Raw genomic sequence first — 23,767 nt, forward strand, 5'->3', positions numbered from 1 at the left:
TTACTTCGCACCAGTGCGAAGTTTTTCTTCAATTTGTTCCAAACGCTCTTTGTAGCGTTGCCGGTTCTCTTCATCTTTGGCGAGCTGGGTCATTTCTTTGACCAGCCGCCGTTGTTGGAGAAGCTTGACCCGACGGCCACTTCTTTTATGTTTTTTAATTATTTTCTTTTGCTGTCGAGCCCGATACTCAGCTATTGTGAGTGGGCGTGGTCCGTCTGTTGGGTTTTCTAAAGCTTCTTTTAATGTTGGCGGATCTTTCTGCCTTTTTGGCTCCGCTTTTTCGAATTCTGGCTCATCCGCCATTCATTTACACAGTATTTTTTTTTTACACATTAAATCACTTCGGTCCGGGTTCTCTTCCGGATTGTACAAATTATTAATTTGCCGTTTATGATGTAGACGGCTGTGGCGGAGGTCTTCCCCTTCCGGGTGGTGCGCTGCATACACTGCCAGAAATCAAAATTTCACTCACAGTTTGGTTCTTTAAGTCACGGTCGCCATGTAATTAATATATTATCGCCATGTAATTAATATAATATATCTTTGTCAAAAAGAGAGAGAGCGATCCGGTCACTTCATGGTTCTTTATTTGAATGAATCTTCTGAGCTGATTTTGGGTTCAGCTAACCCGCACATATATTGCTTATCTCTATATATTTCTGAATTGCATTTATACATATACATATGTATGCAGAAGGCATGCATATGTTTATGTATGGCTTGACCACTTGAGCTGCAAAGTGCATGCTCAGCATTCCCAGGCTCCGCGATCGGCTTATGTATAAGCGTTCGATCATATTTCTTGGGCGCTGGAATGCTTATATTATTGTTGTTGGTCATTTTGGGTATTTGTATGTCTTTATTTAGTCTGGCACAATGTGACTATGTACAAACGTTAAGACATACCCATTCTTTGATATATGGAAGGGTAGATATGCTACACCTCCCTTTTTAAAGAAATGACGTAATACATGTAGTCATTTAGTTTTAGTGTGAATTTATTGTGTTTTTTTTTAATTATATATTGAAATGAAATTTATTTGTTTCTTATTATATACTTAATTATTAGTAATGCTCTGTCTCGAGGGTAAAGGCATTTGTGTGTAATGACAAGTAAAGTTTTAAATTGAATTACGTTATGTTTTAAGTTTAAATTTCTTAGAAGAATATATATTTTTTTTTTGTATTTTTATGTATTTTTTTTTTTTGGGGTTGATCAGACCTTTTCTTTAATGAAACGTTTCATCGATTATATATTTTTAACCTATCCTTATGTACTTTTTGTTTCTTATTCTTGTTATCTTTAATTATAATGTTATCCCTATCTTCTATGGTTTCTACCGTATAAGGACCTAAATATGCTGGATCTAACTTATGACCCGCTTCGTTTCTTAGACTTACTTTATCTCCTACTTTTAATTCAAAATCTAACGATTTCTTATCGTAGTTTTGTTTCCTATAAGACTTAGCTTTTTCTAACATAAGTCTAGCTCTGTTGTATGCTATTTCTAATCTAAATTTTATTTCCTTAGAGTAATCTTCTACATTATAAAGTGGTTCTACTCTATTTATTTTATTAAAATCTGCGAACTGTCTTGGTAATCTACCAAAGACTAGTTCATATGGACAGTACTCATGCATGACTGATGGTGTTGTGTTGAAACAATATGTGAAATATTGTATCCAAACGTCCCAATCAGTTTTATCAGCAGAAATGTACGAACGAATGTATTCATTGAATGTTCTATGACTTCGTTCTATTGTCCCTAAAGTCTGGTGACGATATGCTGTGGATGTGAGATTTTCAATCTTCATATATTTACACATGTCTAATATTACTTTGTTTTTATACTCGGTACCCATGTCCGAAATGAACGTCTTCATTGGACCGTACTTTAGTATAAAATTTTCGAATATAGCTTTTGCGACTGTATTTGCGCTCTTGTTCGCAACAGGTATGGCTACCAGATATTTCGTTAAATCACATATTAGTGTGACGATGTATTCATTGTTATATTCTGATTTCGGTAGTGGACCAACGGTGTCCACTATCACTATATCGAAAGCATTTGCTGGGGTTTCTGTTTTAGTCATTGGGGTCTTTGTGTGTGTCGTTGTCTTCGACATTTGGCATTTATGACATCTACGTATGTACTCTTTTATATGACGAGTCATATTTTTCCAATAGTAGTGTCTTTTAATTTTTGCTAGCGTTCTTGTAATGCCTGTATGACCTCCTTGAATTGGATCGTCATGGAATGTAGACAGTATTGATTGTATCTCTTTTTCATTTTGTATAATGGTCACCGGCTGGAGTAGCGCTACTCTCAATGATTTTAATTTCTTGTTGCCCATCTGCTTGAAAGCATCTATTGAAATGGATTCAAAGATTTTTTCACTCGGTGCCAATTTGAGTTGGCTGATCTTTAGTATACCGACTTGCGTTTCAAGCCTTTGGAAGAACTGATCTAAATCTAGAATTCCATTGGTATATAAATCGTCAACTTCAATTCTTGCAATAACTTTATTTCCTCGTTTTAGTAAACAAATAGATTCAGTTATTCGCAAGGTCACTACTTTTCGTACTTCATCATTTGTTATGACTTCATGTACGTTGGGCTTGGATACATTTTGGATACTTTGCCTAGGCAATAGTTCCTTATTTGATACTGTACAGTTTTTATCCTGTCTACTTTGTTGCCTGGTAGTGACTTTCAGGACTTTATGTTGCATGTCTTTTAATTCTTTTATATTTATACGCGAAAGTGCGTCTGCTACGAAATTATCTTTCCCCTTTAGGTATTCTACAGTGAAGTCGTATTCTTCAAGCTCTAGCCGCATGCGAGTTAATTTGGAACTGGGATTAGTCATAGAGAATAGATACGTTAATGGTCTATGGTCCGTTTTAATAGTGAAATGTTTGCCATAAATGTATGGTCTAAAGTGGGTAATTGCCCAATGAATTGCCGTGAGTTCTTGTTCCGTTGTACTCTTGTTGCTTTCCCCTTTTGTAAATGAACGAGATGCATAAGCTATTGGGAGTTGAATCCCTTCACGGTTCTGAGTTAGAACCGCTCCGCAAGCTAGTTTACTAGCATCTGTTATAATGCAAAATTCTTTGCGAAAATCAGGATATTGTAATAACGTGGGGTGCATAAGCTTTTCTTTAAGGTATTCGAATGCGCTTTGGCATTCGTTTGACCATTCAAAAGGGACATTCTTTTTACATAATCTAGTTATGTGCCGTGAATAGTCGGCGAAGTTTTTTATAAATCGACGATAATAGTTGCAGAATGCTACAAATCGTCTTGCGCTCTCCGCATCATGAGGGGCAGGATAATTTTTGATGACGTCAAATTTCTTGTCATCTGGCAAAACTCCTTTATCAGTGCATTTGTGGCCTAGGAAGGTCACTTCATGCATGAAAAATGAACATTTTTCTGGATGCAACTTTAGGTTATATTTCCTGCATACATTAAAAACATCAGTTAGGTTTTTAATCATGTGTTTTTCGGAACATCCTATCACCATTAAGTCATCCATATAAAGGAATGCCTGAGAAGGTTCCAAACCGGAGAATGATATGGTCATCATTCTCTGGAATGAATTTGGTGCTATTTTAAGTCCAAATGGTAATCGCGTGAAGCGATATGAGCCATTGCTTGTTGAAAATGATGTTATGTTTCTTGAGTTTTCTTCAAGTTCTATTTGATGAAAACCTGACATCAAGTCAAGGCATGAAAAGTATTTAGCTCGACCAAGTTGATCTAAAATGTCATCAATTCTTGGGAGTGGAAATTTATCAGAAAGAAGTTTTTTATTGATTTGACGATAGTCAATTACTAATCGCCATTTCTTTTGTTCTGAATTCGGTAATGATTTTTTCGGAACTAACAAGAGTGGGCTGTTGTACTCGGATACAGACGGTTCTACGATTTTGTCGTTTATTAATTTTCCTACTTGTTTTTGAATTTCATCAATATGGCTATGCGGACTTCTGTAGTTTTTTATATAAATGGGTTGATCATCTTTAAGTCTTAATGTTTGTTTATAAAAATTATTTGTTGATATTGGTTCGGTTTCCAGTCCGAACACATCACTATACTTTGTGCATAATTCAGTTAATTGGCTTTTAAATTGCTCTGGAAAATTTTTCTTTAGTTTGGAAAGTACTTGTTCGCTTCTATTTTCTGGATCGATGTTATGAATGTCGTAATCTTTTAGGTTTTCATATTGGATTTCGTTTACTTTGACCAATTGGTCGAAATTAGTTGTGTTTAGAAGTCGAATGTATACATGTTTGGATGCTGCTATTGTATTTGCAATATAAATTCCATTATGTATTTCCTGATTAGGAACGAAAATGTAATCATTTACGGTATTAATGTCTATTTTTCGAATAACTTGTGATCTGGCTGGCAGAAGGACTGTATTGTTGCCTGCGCTATATGTTATCGGAACGTATATTGGATATTTTAAATTTTGGGGTCTAATTATAAGCCAGTCTTCACTTGGTTTGAAATCTAGTTGGCAATTGAATTTTTTTATAAAGTCAATTCCTATTATTCCATCACATGGTATTGAAAAATTTGAGTCTACCAAATGAAATTCATGTGGAATAATATATTTTGTTGATCGAAGTTCTATTGAGGTTGTTCCATGAGATTTTATTACGCCTTGGCCTATGCCTTCGATGTTTATTATTTTTTCATCGTGAATTTTGAAGTTATCAGAATTTACTTTTAAAAGTGAGATTTCTGCACCCGTATCTATGAGGAATGTTAGTTTATTTTCAGTTGAATGATTATAGAAGGTTACAAATGTATTAAGACTATAATTGATGGTATGAACTTTTGCATTTATTGATTGTTTCCTAAAGGGTTCTGTGAGTTTTCCGACGTATTTTGCAACATCCTCACATTGTTGTTGTTATTGCTCTGATTGGAGTTAACTCGGCCTCTTCCTTGGTTTTGACCTCGTCTTCCTCCACGGTAATTATAGTTATTATTGTTGTAACTGCTACCTCGGTTGTAATTGTTGTGGTAGTTATTTCTGTCACGATTATAACCTCGGCCTCCTCTATTATTGTTATTTGCACCTCGTCGATAATGGAGAACAGTGTTACTTTGACCTGTTATCTCGGTGCAAGAGTTGACAAATTTGGAGATGGCTTTATTCATGTTTGTGAATATGCCTGCTTGCATGATAAGTTTAACTTTATCGATGGAGCAATTTTGTGTCATGGCCTTTACAGCTGCTGTAGTGCTGTATTTATTTGCAATGGATTGGCTGATACCTTCACTGATATAGGCGCCTTCAAGGGCCTTCGTCAGTTTTTCCACCTCTTGGGTGTACTGGTTGGCCGTTTTGTTTTTCTGTTGCAGATTGAGGAGCTTGGCAGATATGACTTCTACCGATTCTCCTTTTACTGCAGTCGACAGTTGGGCAATAATTTCATTAATTACTGATTACTGATTACTCATTACTGATGAGATTCCTAGCATGGCCTTTAAGTTTTGTTTTTATAAGGCTTACGGCTGTTGTCTCATGAGCGCCCTTTAAGCTGTCTAATAGACCTAGAGCGTCTAAGAAGCTTTGCAGATTTTCATGCCTACCATCAAACTCTGGTATCAGAGATGTGGCTAGCCTGATGAATTCTGTTACTGTCTGAGCCATTTCGGAAATTGTTATTGGTTCAGGCTTAAATTCGATTTGATCGCTTTCCTCTAGTGTTTCAATGTCACTATCGGATTCAGCGTCGCCTGTTTGAATAGATTCATCTAGCCCTTTGAACTGGTCAGGATCGAATTCCACCAATTGATCTAGGCTTTCTGGCACGTTAATTAAAATATGTCTCCTGTTTTTGATATTATTTAATCTTGTATTAAGGGATTTTATTACCCTTAGACATTTGTTGCAGTGCTCAGGTGTGAATCTATTTTTATAGTTATTTACTAAAGTAACTATATTATTATATTCGCCTACTACAATTTCTGTGTGGCTTTTTAGGGTCTCTGGTTTAATTACTGCATCTCTATTAATGCATTTGTAAGATTTGTCAAATCTATAGCGAAAGTCGTCAATGCGTTTCGCTATTTCGCTCCATTCCATTCTTAGATTGTAGCTTCTTGATCATTTCTTTTTTTTTTTAAACCAGATCTAGATGGTTGGCCCTGCTGACATATCTTTTTTTTATAATTTTATTATGCTTAACATAAAGTGTAAGCAAAAATTGTAGAACTAGAACTACTGTTATAATTAGTAGTAAAAGTCGCAAGGATTCAATATCTTCCCTATGATCGATTATTTTTACCTCATTTACTACATTGGCAGTGTTGTCACTTGCCTCCTTGCTAGAGCTAAACCATCCCATTTTAAATTATATATTCAATGGAACCCTTCATTAAAAGAAAAAAAAAATTAGATATTCTATTTCTTCTACGAAATCAATGAAAATAAAATTAAAATTTTCTCTTTTTTTTTTATTTTACGCTTGTCATTGTACCAAAACCCTTTTTTTTTTTTGAGTGTGAAAAAGTTAGTGTGTGAGTTAATGTGGTTGGCTTACAGATTTAATTACAAATTTTTAAAAAAAAAATTAAAAATCCAACCACATTTGTTAGTAAAAACCTAACAGAGATTAGTATTTTTCAAGCAGCGGTTTCCCGCATCGGCTTGAATTTAGAAGTTAAAAACTAAGGCAAATTGGGGCATTGGCAAAATTTTGCAGCCCGTTTGCGTTATTTCGCACCTTGCGAAACTTGGAAACTTGTCTTCTTGGATGCGCTCTTTGTAGCGTTTTTCGGCTGCCTTGTTTAGGCAAATTGGGGCATTGGCAAAATTTGCAGCCCGTTTGCGTTACTTCGCACCAGTGCGAAGTTTTTCTTCAATTTGTTCCAAACGCTCTTTGTAGCGTTGCCGGTTCTCTTCATCTTTGGCGAGCTGGGTCATTTCTTTGACCAGCCGCCGTTGTTGGAGAAGCTTGACCCGACGGCCACTTCTTTTATGTTTTTTAATTATTTTCTTTTGCTGTCGAGCCCGATACTCAGCTATTGTGAGTGGGCGTGGTCCGTCTGTTGGGTTTTCTAAAGCTTCTTTTAATGTTGGCGGATCTTTCTGCCTTTTTGGCTCCGCTTTTTCGAATTCTGGCTCATCCGCCATTCATTTACACAGTATTTTTTTTTTACACATTAAATCACTTCGGTCCGGGTTCTCTTCCGGATTGTACAAATTATTAATTTGCCGTTTATGATGTAGACGGCTGTGGCGGAGGTCTTCCCCTTCCGGGTGGTGCGCTGCATACACTGCCAGAAATCAAAATTTCACTCACAGTTTGGTTCTTTAAGTCACGGTCGCCATGTAATTAATATATTATCGCCATGTAATTAATATAATATATCTTTGTCAAAAAGAGAGAGAGCGATCCGGTCACTTCATGGTTCTTTATTTGAATGAATCTTCTGAGCTGATTTTGGGTTCAGCTAACCCGCACATATATTGCTTATCTCTATATATTTCTGAATTGCATTTATACATATACATATGTATGCAGAAGGCATGCATATGTTTATGTATGGCTTGACCACTTGAGCTGCAAAGTGCATGCTCAGCATTCCCAGGCTCCGCGATCGGCTTATGTATAAGCGTTCGATCATATTTCTTGGGCGCTGGAATGCTTATATTATTGTTGTTGGTCATTTTGGGTATTTGTATGTCTTTATTTAGTCTGGCACAATGTGACTATGTACAAACGTTAAGACATACCCATTCTTTGATATATGGAAGGGTAGATATGCTACAATGAGACGGCAGACGAGCTTGCAAAGGAAGGCGTCGGACTGGTGAATAAAGGATCAGAAAAAGTTCCTGTCTTTCTTAGAACGCTCCAAAGCGAACTGGAAAGACGGACCGACACACAAGCCAAAAGCAGATGGAGGAGAACTTCCACCACCTGAAAATTTTCAAAAATCATCTGCAAAGAGCGCAACTCAAAACTCAGTCACTATGTGCTGCATCTTCCAAGGAAAGACTGCAGACTGATGGTGGGAATTCTTACAGGTCTAGCTGCCTAGCTGCGGCACACGCAGTCAAACTGGGCATTACCGACAATGCCAAATGCCGGAATTGTCCATAAAGAAACATTCGGACAGCTACGGGCCATATTGGACTATGCGCGACCCCGTAAGGGTCCTTCCTAACCTAACCTATGGTCGGAAACGCTTCCACCTGCCTGTTACTTATTTTTCTACGAATCTAGTATACCTTTTTACTCTTCTAATCTATAAGTTTTTTGAAGCGAAGAGTTGCCACAGAAGTAAGGGCACAAATCATAAAACAAAATTATTGAACTATTAAGCTTTTTTATTAGCTACTCTTTTTTCCTAAAGAAAAGTTGATTTATATAAAGCGATTTTAAACGAATAGACTTTATTTTGTTTGTTAGAGCGAAATTTTGAATCGATTAGCGCATGCATGGGTTACGAAAGCGAATGTAATAAGCGACTTAAGGGCACCTTGGATGCTAACGCACATTCTCTGCATAGATAACGAAAGAGGTGCACAGCTAAGGCTGGTAATAAATAAATAAAAGACCCATCGAACAATGCTTGCTCTTTATTTGCAATATTTTTCGTGACAAAATGGATAGTCCCGATATGGTTAGTCGGCTAAAGTTTTCTGTCTCAAGTATATTCACTAGAATTTACTTACCCCTGTAACGAACTGTTTTTCTTATTTCGGCTCGCTACGAAATGCAACGGCTAGCTCAGAGATTTTACCGTATGACCTCTACGCCCTTGGCGGGTTCGAGTCCAAGGTCCAGCGCGGTACCGTTAATTCACGGTCTCTCCGCTTTGCCGGGGTCTAAGGTCCATTATTTACCGTTCGACCTGACCGCCCTTGGCTCCTCTCGCATTCCAGCCGTCTTCGCTGTTGCTATGCCGATCTCCTACACCCGGATTTGTGGGGAGTTTTAAGACTCCTCACATCTCCCCCTTTCTTCGGAAGATTTCAAAAGAATGCTGCTTCCGGCGGTCCTCTGCTTCGGTGTCTCCTTGCATGGGCAACTTCCTCAATCACCTCTCGTCGACCCTGCGCCCTTTGTTCTCAGCCTGGCAGTCGCAGCTTATTAGACCCCGTCGTTCAGCGTCTTGACTTGGCATCTTGAACCTCCTTGCGCCTTCCTGATCGCAGCCTTACGTCTCAGCGTATTCGAGCATCTCGACGTGGCATCTTGATCCTCACCGTTCCATTCTCCTCACGTCGACCTGCGCCTCCTTGATCTCAGCCCGGCAGCCTCAGCCTAGTAGACCCTGTCGTTCGACGTCTCGACTCGGCATCTTGATCTTTGCGCCCTTCTCCAGCCTCCTGTATCTGTTGCCATCCGCTTCTCGTCACCAGCTCCGCATTTAAACTTGCCGCCTCTTCCTCGCTTCGCATCTCTGGCAACTCCACCGATACTCACCATGATCGACTTATCGATGTTGGCGACCGGCGTTGCCACCTCCGATTCCTACCGATATTGTCCCATCGCTGATTGCGCGATCGAGTTATCGATATTGGCGACCGGCGTTGCCACTTCCTGTTCCGATGTTCCGATGTCGTGCCGATTGCTGCCAATAGTGTGGCAGCGTGTTGAAAATCAATTTAATATCCAGTAATTTTGTTCCCTATCGATCTCACTATCGATCGACCGCTATTATCGTAGCGCCCCCATCCCGATTTTCTCCAGACACGTGGATTTCGGAGTTGCAGCTCAATGGAGGTAAGTTTACGGAATTTATTGTAAGAAAACCGCCATATTTACACATCCTCTCTTTTTTGTAGCTCCTCGGACATGCCATGAAGCCCCTTAATGCTCCAGGGTTGCCGGCCCTGGACACGGGCACCCTGGAGGCCCTTCTTCAGGGATCTCGGATGAAATGCCCCTACTTGCTCCGGGCGGCTGCCCCTGGTCCTCAAGCGCCCTGGAGGCCTCCTCTTCCGTCTCCGCGCCTGCGGCAGCCTCGCGTCGATTTGCCGGGCCGCGTGCCTGGCCCCGCGTCCGATTGCTGGCCCGCGTGCCTGGCCCCGCGTCCGCTCGCTGGCCCGCGTGCCTGTTGGCTGCTCGCACCTATTTTTTTACTGTGAGCCACAACTCTCAGTCGTCGTTTTCGTTTTTTTTCCGTGTTTATTCAGGCACGTATACTTGAATGCCCCCGCCGCGACGCACCTTCAGCCGGAACCGCTGGCCGTCCAGCGCGAACAGCTTGGCCCAGCGGTCCTTGTGGCTTCTTCTCGCCTGGGCCTCGGCCTCCTCGACCACTCTGGGTGGCCACTCCGCGCGCTCGAGCTCCTTCCATGGCTTCCCGCCCAGCGACTGCTGCCTGCGGAGGCATGGTCGCTGCGGTGGCGGTCTTGCCTCGGGGCACGACTCCTGCCGCGCGAGCTTCGGTGGTGGTGGTACGGGCCACACCCACGGACCCTTCTCCGGGTTCTCTCCCGCGTCTTCGACCTCTACCCGTGCGCGAACTTGCGGGTCGCGCGCTCGCTTCTCCACCGGCCTCCATCCGACCGCGCCCACCTCCTCCCACACGCGGGCCTCCGGCGTGTCCTCCGGCGGTGCGGGCCACGTCCAGGTCACCGTTTGCTGGTGCCACCGGAGGCCGCCCAGGCCGATCGTGCGCAGCGTTTGCGCGACGTGCGCCTGGTCCACTTCCCAGGACTGCTGCCGCTCGCACCGGGGCCCCTCCTCATCCTGGGGTGGCGGCGTCGGTGGTGCTGGCGGCGGTGTTGGCGTGCGTGGTGGCGGTGGTGGCTGCGGCTGCGCCGGTGGCGGCGTCGGCGGTAACGGCGGCTGCGGTTGCGGCGTCGGTGGCTGCGGCATCCCCGGGTGCTGCGGCTCCGGTGTCGGCGGCTGCGGCTGCTGCTGCGTTGTTGGTGGCGGTGGCGGCTGCGACGGCGGCGGTGGTGTCGGTGGCAACGGCGGCTGCCGTGGTGGCAACGACGGTGCGTGGGGCACCCACAGTGCCTCCTCCTCCTCTTGCCACTCCGACAGGCGTTTTTCCCACGCGGCCTTGGCGGCGGCTGCCTTCCGCTCCACCACCATCCGCTCGAACCGCCGCAGCGTGGCGATCCGTGCCTCCGCGAACTCGCGCACCTCCCGCGGGTCCTTCGACGGCATCGCCTCTCCCAGCCGAATCCGACCGTGGCCCTGTGTCGCCCGCCGCACGCTGCGGTAGGCCATCCTCGCCTTCGCGCTCCGGCCTCCTTCGTCCTCCTCCGAGGATACCACCGGGGTGACGGTCTTACCCCCGTCGTCCTCCTCGCTCTCTGAGGAGAGGGACACGTAATCCACGGGTTCTTCGTGGATCGCCTCCATCGCCTCGTCCTCCGACAGCTCCGTGTCGGGCACCTCCTCCGTGTCCTCCTGGACCGGGGATGGGGATCGCGACACCAAGGGTGACGCCAGAAGCTGGAGGTAGGACTCGGAGTCCGCCCTCCATATCGCTCCGGGCTGTTCCCCGGTGCCGGTCACCCTCACCTCCCGGTTGTTCTCTACGTAGCTGCTCATCTCGTGCCGTCTTGATTTCAAAAGAAAGCCTCTAGCTTTTTCCGCCGCGACGAAACCTCGGTTTTCGATTTATTCCTTTCCGCCGTTATTCCGCGGGGCCTGTACCGGTAACGGGATTCTCCTCCGTGCACCTGCCTCCTACGGAATTCGCAATCGTGTGCGTTAGCCGTTAACGGTTTTCCGGCTGTGTACCCTCCCTGTCCCGCTCTCGCGCTCCAACGGGCCTTTTGTGTGTGTGTGTGAGTGTGAGTGATTAACTGCGACTTCCGACTTCTCGATACCCTGTATCGTCTTCCCCCCTTCTTCGCGAAAGGGTTTTATTGTGGTGTGTCGCTCTCGTTGTCCTCTGGCCCGCCGGCGCCCGCGCTTCCCGGCTTCAAATCGCTAATATGAGCCGTTTTTGTCTTCTTCGTTGTGGCGTGTTCCAAAATACAAATCACCGGCGACGGGAATTTCTTTATTTTGAACGGCCCGTCGAACTTCGGTGCCAGTTTTGCCGCGAAGCCCTCAGCTGCTTTTGATAGGTGGTGCTCCTTGGCCCACACAGTTTCGCCCACCTTGGGTTTCCACGGCCTCCTCCGGAGATTATAGTGGCGCGCCTGATCCTGCGCTGCCTTTTCCATGTTCCTCCGCACCAGTTCGAAGATCTCCTTCAGTTTTCCCGCGTTTTCCGCCGGCGTCTGTGGACATCTGCCCGTTCCGGCCGTCTGTTCGTCGAACAACGCATTTGGCAGCCTCGGTTCTCTTCCCTGCGTTATAAATGCCGGCGAGTATCCAGTGGTTTCTGCCACGCTCGTGTTCACCGCCAACTGCAGCTCTGGCCAGTTCTCGTCCCATGTCCTCTGATCGGCCCCCGTGAACTGCGCGATCATCGTCTTCACGGTCCTGTTGGCCCTTTCGGTCGGGTTTTCTTGTGGAGTGTATGGAGCCGTGAGCTGGTGTTTTACACCCAGCTCCCCCAAAAACCTCTTGAATGCCCTGCTCGTGAACTGGACTCCGTTGTCCGTGATCATGACCTTTGGCACTCCGTACCTGGCCACTATCCGCTCTCGCACGTCCTTTCGCAGCGTCTCGGTGGTCGCCCTACGCATCGGAACGATCTCGGTCCACTTGGAGAACCTGTCCACCAGGACCAGCAGCATCGAATTGCCGTGCTTTGACCTCGGCAATGGGCCCACAAAGTCCGCACATACGGTGGCCCACGGTTCTTCCGGCACCTGTGTCAGCATTTTCCCGGCTGCTTGCAGTTGGTTGGGCTTGTATTTCATGCAGCTCTCGCAGTTCCTTACGTATTTCCTGACGTCTCGGTGCATTCCTGGCCAGTGGTACCTGGCTGCCACCCTCGCCATGGTCTTCCGACTTCCCAGGTGTCCCGCCGTCGGCATGTCGTGGTTCTCGGCCATGACGCGCTGTCTCTCCCTGGTTGGTACACACAGCTTCCATGACACCACATCCTCGTGTCCTGCCCGGTGCGGAATGTGCCTATACAATTGGCCGGCCTCTTCCAGGTAGTCCGGGTACTTTTGGGGCTCCTGCTTCATTTTCCTCCGCATCCCATCTATCCACTTGCACTCCTGCTGTTCGTCCGGTTTCCCTTCTTCCGTTATCCTGCGGCTCGTTTCCTGCAGCGGCTGCCTTGATAGGGCGTCCGCGACGATGTTCAGCTGGCCCTTTCTGTACGAAATCTCGAAGTCCTATTGTTGGAGCTCCAATGCCCATCTCGCGATCCTTCCGGACGGACTCTCGATGCTGTTCAGCCACTTCAGGGCCATGTGATCCGTTATCACTTTGAAATGGTAGCCCTCCAGGTATGGTCTTAATTTCCTGACAGCCCACACTATTGCTAAACATTCCTTCTCTGTTGCAGAATAATTTTTCTCCGCTCCGTTCAGCGATCTGCTGGAGTAGGATATCACCCGCTCGCCTTGCTCGGAGTGCTGTGTGAGGATAGCGCCCAGCCCGTAGTCGCTGGCGTCCGTCTGTAGCACGAACGTCCGTGTGAAGTCGGGGCATGCCAGGATCGGGTCGGCGACCAACATAGTTTTGACGGCCTCGAATGCTTCTTGGTGGGCGTCAGTCCATTCCCATTTTGCTTGTTTCTTTAGGAGTGCGTTCAGTGGTTGTACCAACGTTGCAAAATCCGGTACAAAACGTCTGTACCACGACGCCACTCCTAGATACTGTCGCAGTTCCTTAACGTTTCCCGGGGGCTTTAGCTGAGCTATTGCCGCTACCTTCTCCGGATCCGTTCCGATGCCTTGATCCGTCACCCGGTGGCCCAGGTATTGTAGCTCCTTTCGAAAGAACTTGCACTTATCTGCGTTAACTTTCAGGTTTGCCGCCCTCAGCCTCCGGAACACCTCCTTCAGGTTACGCTTGTGCTCTTGTAGTGTCCGTCCGATCACAATTATGTCGTCCTGGTACGCAAATGCGTGTGGCATCATCTCTGGTCCTATCACCTGGTCCAACGCCCGCTGGAACGTTGCCGATGCGGAGTGCAGTCCGAACGGCATTACTTTCCATTGGAACAGGCCCTTTCCCGGCACCGTAAATGCCGTATATTGCCGACTTGCTGCTGCCAACGGAATCTGCCAGTACCCGTCCTTCAAATCCAGACTGCTTATGTATTTCGCCTCCCTTAGTTGATCCAGAATGTAGTTGATCATTGGCATCGGGTACGCATCCTTCACGGACTTTGCGTTTATTTGGCGGAAATCCACACACAAGCGCCACTGACCCGTCTTCTTTTTCACCATCACTATGGGAGAGCTGTACGGGCTCCTAGACGGCTCGATGCACCCCTTTTGTAGCAACTCGTCGACCTTGGCGTTGATCTCCACCTGCATCTTCGGGTTCTTCGGGTAGTAGCGCTGTTTGACCGGTTGATCGTCTTTCATCGTGATTCTGTGCACCGCCACCGTTGACGTCCCTTGGACTCTTCCCAAATCTGCTAGCTCTGCCTTCAGGAAGCCGTCTATATCTTCCTCCGCAAAGTCGGTCGTCCTTTCCACTACTGCCACTGACAGTTTCTCGTGTGCATTGCTTCGCACCAGCTGTCCCGCCGGTATCGTTGCGCTCAGACCCGCGCATGCTATCCTGGCTCCAACTTTCGTTAGGAAATCCCATCCCAGTACTAGCGCGTCGATGATGTTGTGGAGGATTAGCAGTTGCATTCTTACGGTCCTCTCTCCCAGTCCTACGTCTACTTCGAGCAGCGATGTGACCCCCTCGAACCGTCCATCAGCCATCCGCACCTCTCTTCTCGTGGCTACGACCTCTCCCACTGCCCGCAACCTGTCCGCCAACTCTTCGCTAATAAAGCTTGCTGTGGCTCCGGTGTCCATCGTGGCCTTAACTTCCATTCCGTTTATGAGCACTGTGGCGGACAGTTGCCTTTCTTCCGCCTTCAGCTTGCCCATTAATTTTGAGGGGCAGCACCTTGCGAACCCTGGTTGCCCCTCTGAGGCTGGGGTCGCGTGGCGTTTCCCGATCTTGGGCAGCATTCTGCGGTCTTCCGGCCGATTCGCCCGCACGACCAGCAAAATGTGATCGGTCGGTTCCGACACTCCCGCATCCAGTGCTCCTGGCTTCCGCACCTATGGCAGGCTTGCGCTGGGTTTAGCACAAACCCCCGCCGCGCCGGGTCTGGTCCTCGCCCGTTCGTCTCGTGCCTCGACGGTCCTGTGGGCTCCTCTTGGCACCTTCTGCACACCGTGTGCTGTTCCCCTCTTTGGAAATCCCGCTGGTGGCGGGCTCTTTGGGTCCGCTCTGATTCGAACCGCTCCCTCTGGGAGTCCAGTTCCTCGAATTCGTCGGCCAGGACCATCAGAGCATCCAGGTTTCGGCACTCGTATGGGCGGACAAACATCCGTAGAGCCGGAGTGCTGTTCTCCCTTATCCTCTCCAGGATCTCTTTGTGGGACATCCCCAAGGGCCGCATTAGGGTCTGCATGTCCACCATGTAATCTTTGAAGCATTCGCCATGCCGCTGCTTCCTCTGCCTGACCTGGTCTGCCAACTTCGTCATGAAGCCTCTGGGCAGGAAGAATTCCTGGAAGCTGTGGATGAACTCTGCCCATGTCTCCCAGAACCTGTTGTTGGCGATGAACCACTTTAGGGCCCTGCCCTTCAGCAGTTCCGGCATCGCTCGTGGGATCTGGTTGATATCCAGGCCGTACGTCATTGCTGACCACTCCACCTGTTCCAGGAACTCCAATGGCTTGTCGTGGCCGTCGTACCGGAAGCTCCACTCCCGCACCTGTTTCGCCACCTTTGCGTAATCCGGAGGGGCTACCCTTGCGATGTCTCGCCGATCGCGGCTGGGCTCCCGCCTCTCCCTTCTCTCGCGGCTGCTTTCCCGCCGTTCACTCCCGGTTTCCTGCCTTTCGGGTCTGCTCCCGCTGGCCTCCATCATGCTGTGGACATCGAGGCTCCCCACCAGGCCTTCCACACCGGTGACTTTGATCTCCGGGGCCCCTGGAGGCCCTTCTTCAGGGATCTCGGATGAAATGCCCCTACTTGCTCCGGGCGGCTGCCCCTGGTCCTCAAGCGCCCTGGAGGCCTCCTCTTCCGTCTCCGCGCCTGCGGCAGCCTCGCGTCGATTTGCCGGCCCGCGTGCCTGGCCCCGTGTCCGATTGCTGGCCCGCGTGCCTGTTGGCTGCTGAAGATGACTCGCACCTATTTTTTTACTGTGAGCAACAAAGTGCCCTTACCCTCCCCTGACCCACAACTCTCAGTCGTCGTTTTCGTTTTTTTTTCCGTGTTTATTCAGGCACGTATACTTGAATGCCCCCGCCGCGACGCACCTTCAGCCGGAACCGCTGGCCGTCCAGCGCGAACAGCTTGGCCCAGCGGTCCTTGTGGCTTCTTCTCGCCTGGGCCTCGGCCTCCTCGACCACTCTGGCGGCGGCTGCCTTCCGCTCCACCACCATCCGCTCGAACCGCCGCAGCGTGGCGATCCGTGCCTCCGCGGACTCGCGCACCTCCCGCGGGTCCTTCGACGGCATCGCCTCTCCCAGCCGAATCCGACCGTGGCCCTGTGTCGCCCGCCGCACGCTGCGGTAGGCCATCCTCGCCTTCGCGCTCCGGCCTCCTTCGTCCTCCTCCGAGGATACCACCGGGGTGACGGTCTCACCCCCGTCGTCCTCCTCGCTCTCTGAGGAGAGGGACACGTAATCCACGGGTTCTTCGTGGATCGCCTCCATCGCCTCGTCCTCCGACAGCTCCGTGTCGGGCACCTCCTCCGTGTCCTCCTGGACCGGGGATGGGGATCGCGACACCAAGGGTGACGCCAGAAGCTGGAGGTAGGACTCGGAGTCCGCCCTCCATATCGCTCCGGGCTGTTCCCCGGTGCCGGTCACCCTCACCTCACCTTCTGCCACGCTCGTGTTCACCGCCAACTGCAGCTCTGGCCAGTTCTCGTCCCATGTCCTCTGATCGGCCCCCGTGAACTGCGCGATCATCGTCTTCACGGTCCTGTTGGCCCTTTCGGTCGGGTTTTCTTGTGGAGTGTATGGAGCCGTGAGCTGGTGTTTTACACCCAGCTCCTCCAAAAACCTCTTGAATGCCCTGCTCGTGAACTGGACTCCGTTGTCCGTGATCATGACCTTTGGCAATCCGTACCTGGCCACTATCCGCTCTCGCACGTCCTTTCGCAGCGTCTCGGTGGTCGCCCTACGCATCGGAACGATCTCGGTCCACTTGGAGAACCTGTCCACCAGGACCAGCAGCATCGAATTGCCGTGCTTTGACCTCGGCAATGGGCCCACAAAGTCCGCACATACGGTGGCCCACGGTTCTTCCGGCACCTGTGTCAGCATTTTCCCGGCTGCTTGCAGTTGGTTGGGCTTGTATTTCATGCAGCTCTCGCAGTTCCTTACGTATTTCCTGACGTCTCGGTGCATTCCTGGCCAGTGGTACCTGGCTGCCACCCTCGCCATAGTCTTCCGACTTCCCAGGTGTCCCGCCGTCGGCATGTCGTGGTTCTCGGCCATGACGCGCTGTCTCTCCCTGGTTGGTACACACAGCTTCCATGACACCACATCCTCGTGTCCTGCCCGGTGCGGAATGTGCCTATACAATTGGCCGGCCTCTTCCAGGTAGTCCGGGTACTTTTGGGGCTCCTGCTTCATTTTCCTCCGCATCCCATCTATCCACTTGCACTCCTGCTGTTCGTCCGGTTGCCCTTCTTCCGTTATCCTGCGGCTCGTTTCCTGCAGCGGCTGCCTCGATAGGGCGTCCGCGACGATGTTCAGCTGGCCCTTTCTGTACGAAATCTCGAAGTCGTATTGTTGGAGCTCCAATGCCCATCTCGCGATCCTTCCGGACGGACTCTCGATGCTGTTCAGCCACTTCAGGGCCATGTGATCCGTTATCACTTTGAAATGGTAGCCCTCCAGGTATGGTCTTAATTTCCTGACAGCCCACACTATTGCTAAACATTCCTTCTCTGTTGCAGAATAATTTTTCTCCGCTCCGTTCAGCGATCTGCTGGAGTAGGATATCACCCGCTCGCCTTGCTCGGAGTGCTGTGTGAGGATAGCGCCCAGCCCGTAGTCGCTGGCGTCCGTCTGTAGCACGAACGTCCGTGTGAAGTCGGGGCATGCCAGGATCGGGTCGGCGACCAACCTAGTTTTGACGGCCTCGAATGCTTCTTGGTGGGCGTCAGTCCATTCCCATTTTGCTTGTTTCTTTAGGAGTGCGTTCAGTGGTTGTACCAACGTTGCAAAATCCGGTACAAAACGTCTGTACCACGACGCCACTCCTAGATACTGTCGCAGTTCCTTAACGTTTCCCGGGGGCTTTAGCTGAGCTATTGCCGCTACCTTCTCCGGATCCGTTCCGATGCCTTGATCCGTCACCCGGTGGCCCAGGTATTGTAGCTCCTTTCGAAAGAACTTGCACTTATCTGCGTTAACTTTCAGGTTTGCCGCCCTCAGCCTCCGGAACACCTCCTTCAGGTTACGCTTGTGCTCTTGTAGTGTCCGTCCGATCACAATTATGTCGTCCTGGTACGCAAATGCGTGTGGCATCATCTCTGGTCCTATCACCTGGTCCAACGCCCGCTGGAACGTTGCCGATGCGGAGTGCAGTCCGAACGGCATTACTTTCCATTGGAACAGGCCCTTTCCCGGCACCGTAAATGCCGTATATTGCCGACTTGCTGCTGCCAACGGAATCTGCCAGTACCCGTCCTTCAAATCCAGACTGCTTATGTATTTCGCCTCCCTTAGTTGATCCAGAATGTAGTTGATCATTGGCATCGGGTACGCATCCTTCACGGACTTTGCGTTTATTTGGCGGAAATCCACACACAAGCGCCACTGACCCGTCTTCTTTTTCACCATCACTATGGGAGAGCTGTACGGGCTCCTAGACGGCTCGATGCACCCCTTTTGTAGCAACTCGTCGACCTTGGCGTTGATCTCCACCTGCATCTTCGGGTTCTTCGGGTAGTAGCGCTGTTTGACCGGTTGATCGTCTTTCATCGTGATTCTGTGCACCGCCACCGTTGACGTCCCTTGGACTCTTCCCAAATCTGCTAGCTCTGCCTTCAGGAAGCCGTCTATATCTTCCTCCGCAAAGTCGGTCGTCCTTTCCACTACTGCCACTGACAGCTTCTCGTGTGCATTGCTTCGCACCAGCTGTCCCGCCGGTATCGTTGCGCTCAGACCCGCGCATGCTATCCTGGCTCCAACTTTCGTTAGGAAATCCCATCCCAGTACTAGCGCGTCGATGATGTTGTGGAGGATTAGCAGTTGCATTCTTACGGTCCTCTCTCCCAGTCCTACGTCTACTTCGAGCAGCGATGTGACCTCCTCGAACCGTCCATCAGCCATCCGCACCTCTCTTCTCGTGGCTACGACCTCTCCCACTGCCCGCAACCTGTCCGCCAACTCTTCGCTAATAAAGCTTGCTGTGGCTCCGGTGTCCATCGTGGCCTTAACTTCCATTCCGTTTATGAGCACTGTGGCGGACAGTTGCCTTTCTTCCGCCTTCAGCTTGCCCATTAATTTTGAGGGGCAGCACCTTGCGAACCCTGGTTGCCCCTCTGAGGCTGGGGTCGCGTGGCGTTTCCCGATCTTGGGCAGCATTCTGCGGTCTTCCGGCCGATTCGCCCGCACGACCAGCAAAATGTGATCGGTCGGTTCCGACACTCCCGCATCCAGTGCTCCTGGCTTCCGCACCTATGGCAGGCTTGCGCTGGGTTTAGCACAAACCCCCGCCGCGCCGGGTCTGGTCCTCGCCCGTTCGTCTCGTGCCTCGACGGTCCTGTGGGCTCCTCTTGGCACCTTCTGCACACCGTGTGCTGTTCCCCTCTTTGGAAATCCCGCTGGTGGCGGGCTCTTTGGGTCCGCTCTGATTCGAACCGCTCCCTCTGGGAGTCCAGTTCCTCGAATTCGTCGGCCAGGACCATCAGAGCATCCAGGTTTCGGCACTCGTATGGGCGGACAAACATCCGTAGAGCCGGAGTGCTGTTCTCCCTTATCCTCTCCAGGATCTCTTTGTGGGACATCCCCAAGGGCCGCATTAGGGTCTGCATGTCCACCATGTAATCTTTGAAGCATTCGCCATGCCGCTGCTTCCTCTGCCTGACCTGGTCTGCCAACTTCGTCATGAAGCCTCTGGGCAGGAAGAATTCCTGGAAGCTATGGATGAACTCTGCCCATGTCTCCCAGAACCTGCTGTTGGCGATGAACCACTTTAGGGCCCTGCCCTTCAGCAGTTCCGGCATCGCTCGTGGGATCTGGTTGATATCCAGGCCGTACGTCATTGCTGACCACTCCACCTGTTCCAGGAACTCCAATGGCTTGTCGTGGCCGTCGTACCGGAAGCTCCACTCCCGCACCTGTTTCGCCACCTTTGCGTAATCCGGAGGGGCTACCCTTGCGATGTATCGCCGATCGCGGCTGGGCTCCCGCCTCTCCCTTCTCTCGCGGCTGCTTTCCCGCCGTTCACTCCCGGTTTCCTGCCTTTCGGGTCTGCTCCCGCTGGCCTCCATCATGCTGTGGACATCGAGGCTCCCCACCAGGCCTTCCACACCGGTGACTTTGATCTCCGGGGCCCCTGGAGGCCCTTCTTCAGGGATCTCGGATGAAATGCCCCTACTTGCTCCGGGCGGCTGCCCCTGGTCCTCAAGCGCCCTGGAGGCCTCCTCTTCCGTCTCCGCGCCTGCGGCAGCCTCGCGTCGATTTGCCGGCCCGCGTGCCTGGCCCCGCGTCCGATTGCTGGCCCGCGTGCCTGGCCCCGCGTCCGCTCGCTGGCCCGCGTGCCTGTTGGCTGCTGAAGATGACTCGCACCTATTTTTTTACTGTGAGCAACAAAGTGCCCTTACCCTCCCCTGACCCACAACTCTCAGTCGTCGTTTTCGTTTTTTTTTCCGTGTTTATTCAGGCACGTATACTTGAATGCCCCCGCCGCGACGCACCTTCAGCCGGAACCGCTGGCCGTCCAGCGCGAACAGCTTGGCCCAGCGGTCCTTGTGGCTTCTTCTCGCCTGGGCCTCGGCCTCCTCGACCACTCTGGCGGCGGCTGCCTTCCGCTCCACCACCATCCGCCGCAGCGTGGCGATCCGTGCCTCCGCGGACTCGCGCACCTCCCGCGGGTCCTTCGACGGCATCGCCTCTCCCAGCCGAATCCGACCGTGGCCCTGTGTCGCCCGCCGCACGCTGCGGTAGGCCATCCTCGCCTTCGCGCTCCGGCCTCCTTCGTCCTCCTCCGAGGATACCACCGGGGTGACGGTCTCACCCCCGTCGTCCTCCTCGCTCTCTGAAGAGAGGGACACGTAATCCACGGGTTCTTCGTGGATCGCCTCCATCGCCTCGTCCTCCGACAGCTCCGTGTCGGGCACCTCCTCCGTGTCCTCCTGGACCGGGGATGGGGATCGCGACACCAAGGGTGACGCCAGAAGCTGGAGGTAGGACTCGGAGTCCGCCCTCCAACCTCGGTTTTCGATTTATTCCTTTCCGCCGTTATTCCGCGGGGCCTGTACCGGTAACGGGATCCTCCTCCGTGCACCTGCCTCCTACGGAATTCGCAATCGTGTGCGTTAGCCGTTAACGGTTTTCCGGCTGTGTACCCTCCCTGTCCCGCTCTCGCGCTCCAACGGGCCTTTTGTGTGTGTGTGTGTGTGTGTGTGAGTGATTAACTGCGACTTCCGACTTCTCGATACCCTGTATCGTCTTCCCCCCTTCTTCGCGAAAGGGTTTTATTGTGGTGTGTCGCTCTCGTTGTCCTCTGGCCCGCCGGCGCCCGCGCTTCCCGGCTTCAAATCGCTAATATGAGCCGTTTTTGTCTTCTTCGTTGTGGCGTGTTCCAAAATACAAATCACCGGCGACGTGAATTTCTTTATTTTGAACGGCCCGTCGAACTTCGGTGCCAGTTTTGCCGCGAAGCCCTCAGCTGCTTTTGATAGGTGGTGCTCCTTGGCCCACACAGTTTCGCCCACTTTGGGTTTCCACGGGTGTTTTACACCCAGCTCCTCCAAAAACCTCTTGAATGCCCTGCTCGTGAACTGGACTCCGTTGTCCGTGATCATGACCTTTGGCACTCCGTACCTGGCCACTATCCGCTCTCGCACGTCCTTTCGCAGCGTCTCGGTGGTCGCCCTACGCATCGGAACGATCTCGGTCCACTTGGAGAACCTGTCCACCAGGACCAGCAGCATCGAATTGCCGTGCTTTGACCTCGGCAATGGGCCCACAAAGTCCGCACATACGGTGGCCCACGGTTCTTCCGGCACCTGTGTCAGCATTTTCCCGGCTGCTTGCAGTTGGTTGGGCTTGTATTTCATGCAGCTCTCGCAGTTCCTTACGTATTTCCTGACGTCTCGGTGCATTCCTGGCCAGTGGTACCTGGCTGCCACCCTCGCCATAGTCTTCCGACTTCCCAGGTGTTCCGCCGTCGGCATGTCGTGGTTCTCGGCCATGACGCGCTGTCTCTCCCTGGTTGGTACACACAGCTTCCATGACACCACTTCCTCGTGTACTGCCCGGTGCGGAATGTGCCTATACAATTGGCCGGCCTCTTCCAGGTAGTCCGGGTACTTTTGGGGTCCTGCTTCATTTTCCTCCGCATCCCATCTATCCACTTGCACTCCTGCTGTTCGTCCGGTTGCCCTTCTTCCGTTATCCTGCGGCTCGTTTCCTGCAGCGGCTGCCTCGATAGGGCGTCCGCGACGATGTTCAGCTGGCCCTTTCTGTACGAAATCTCGAAGTCGTATTGTTGGAGCTCCAATGCCCATCTCGCGATCCTTCCGGACGGACTTTCGATGCTGTTCAGCCACTTCAGGGCCATGTGATCCGTTATCACTTTGAAATGGTAGCCCTCCAGGTATGGTCTTAATTTCCTGACAGCCCACACTATTGCTAAACATTCCTTCTCTGTTGCAGAATAATTTTTCTCCGCTCCGTTCAGCGATCTGCTGGAGTAGGATATCACCCGCTCGCCTTGCTCGGAGTGCTGTGTGAGGATAGCGCCCAGCCCGTAGTCGCTGGCGTCCGTCTGTAGCACGAAGTCCGTGTGAAGTCGGGGCATGCCAGGATCGGGTCGGCGACCAACCTAGTTTTGACGGCCTCGAATGCTTCTTGGTGGGCGTCAGTCCATTCCCATTTTGCTTGTTTCTTTAGGAGTGCGTTCAGTGGTTGTACCAACGTTGCAAAATCCGATACAAAACGTCTGTACCACGACGCCACTCCTAGATACTGTCGCAGTTCCTTAACGTTTCCCGGGGGCTTAGCTGAGCTATTGCCGCTACCTTCTCCGGATCCGTTCCGATGCCTTGATCCGTCACCCGGTGGCCCAGGTATTGTAGCTCCTTTCGAAAGAACTTGCACTTATCTGCGTTAACTTTCAGGTTTGCCGCCCTCAGCCTCCGGAACACCTCCTTCAGGTTACGCTTGTGCTCTTGTAGTGTCCGTCCGATCACAATTATGTCGTCCTGGTACGCAAATGCGTGTGGCATCATCTCTGGTCCTATCACCTGGTCCAACGCCCGCTGGAACGTTGCCGATGCGGAGTGCAGTCCGAACGGCATTACTTTCCATTGGAACAGGCCCTTTCCCGGCACCGTAAATGCCGTATATTGCCGACTTGCTGCTGCCAACGGAATCTGCCAGTACCCGTCCTTCAAATCCAGACTGCTTATGTATTTCGCCTCCCTTAGTTGATCCAGAATGTAGTTGATCATTGGCATCGGGTACGCATCCTTTACGGACT

The 23,767-nt window shown here is 50.6% G+C and overlaps 2 protein-coding genes across 2 annotated transcripts; both read right to left on the reverse strand.

Moving 5' to 3' along the window:
* Positions 1 to 9,661: 9,661 nt before the first annotated feature.
* LOC120321069 (actin cytoskeleton-regulatory complex protein PAN1-like) lies at positions 9,662 to 21,688 on the reverse strand. The gene is made up of 2 exons (XM_039372389.2): positions 21,494 to 21,688; positions 9,662 to 11,607 (listed from the first exon to the last, which is right to left on the reverse strand). The coding sequence occupies exon 2, from the start codon at positions 11,549 to 11,551 to the stop codon at positions 10,169 to 10,171; it is 1,383 nt and encodes a 460-aa protein (XP_039228323.1). The 5' UTR covers positions 11,552 to 11,607; positions 21,494 to 21,688; the 3' UTR covers positions 9,662 to 10,168.
* Positions 11,569 to 22,440, reverse strand: LOC122319532. The gene is given in 8 exon segments (XM_043206916.1): positions 11,569 to 11,689; positions 12,109 to 12,143; positions 12,145 to 15,147; positions 15,264 to 15,497; positions 15,558 to 15,749; positions 15,810 to 16,169; positions 16,477 to 17,090; positions 22,025 to 22,440. Coding segments are annotated over 8 exon segments (4,959 nt in total). The 5' UTR covers positions 22,425 to 22,440.
* Positions 22,441 to 23,767: the final 1,327 nt, after the last annotated feature.

This window comes from Drosophila yakuba, chromosome 2R (genome assembly GCF_016746365.2).
Source record: "Drosophila yakuba strain Tai18E2 chromosome 2R, Prin_Dyak_Tai18E2_2.1, whole genome shotgun sequence".
Lineage (NCBI taxonomy): Eukaryota > Metazoa > Arthropoda > Insecta > Diptera > Drosophilidae > Drosophila > Drosophila yakuba.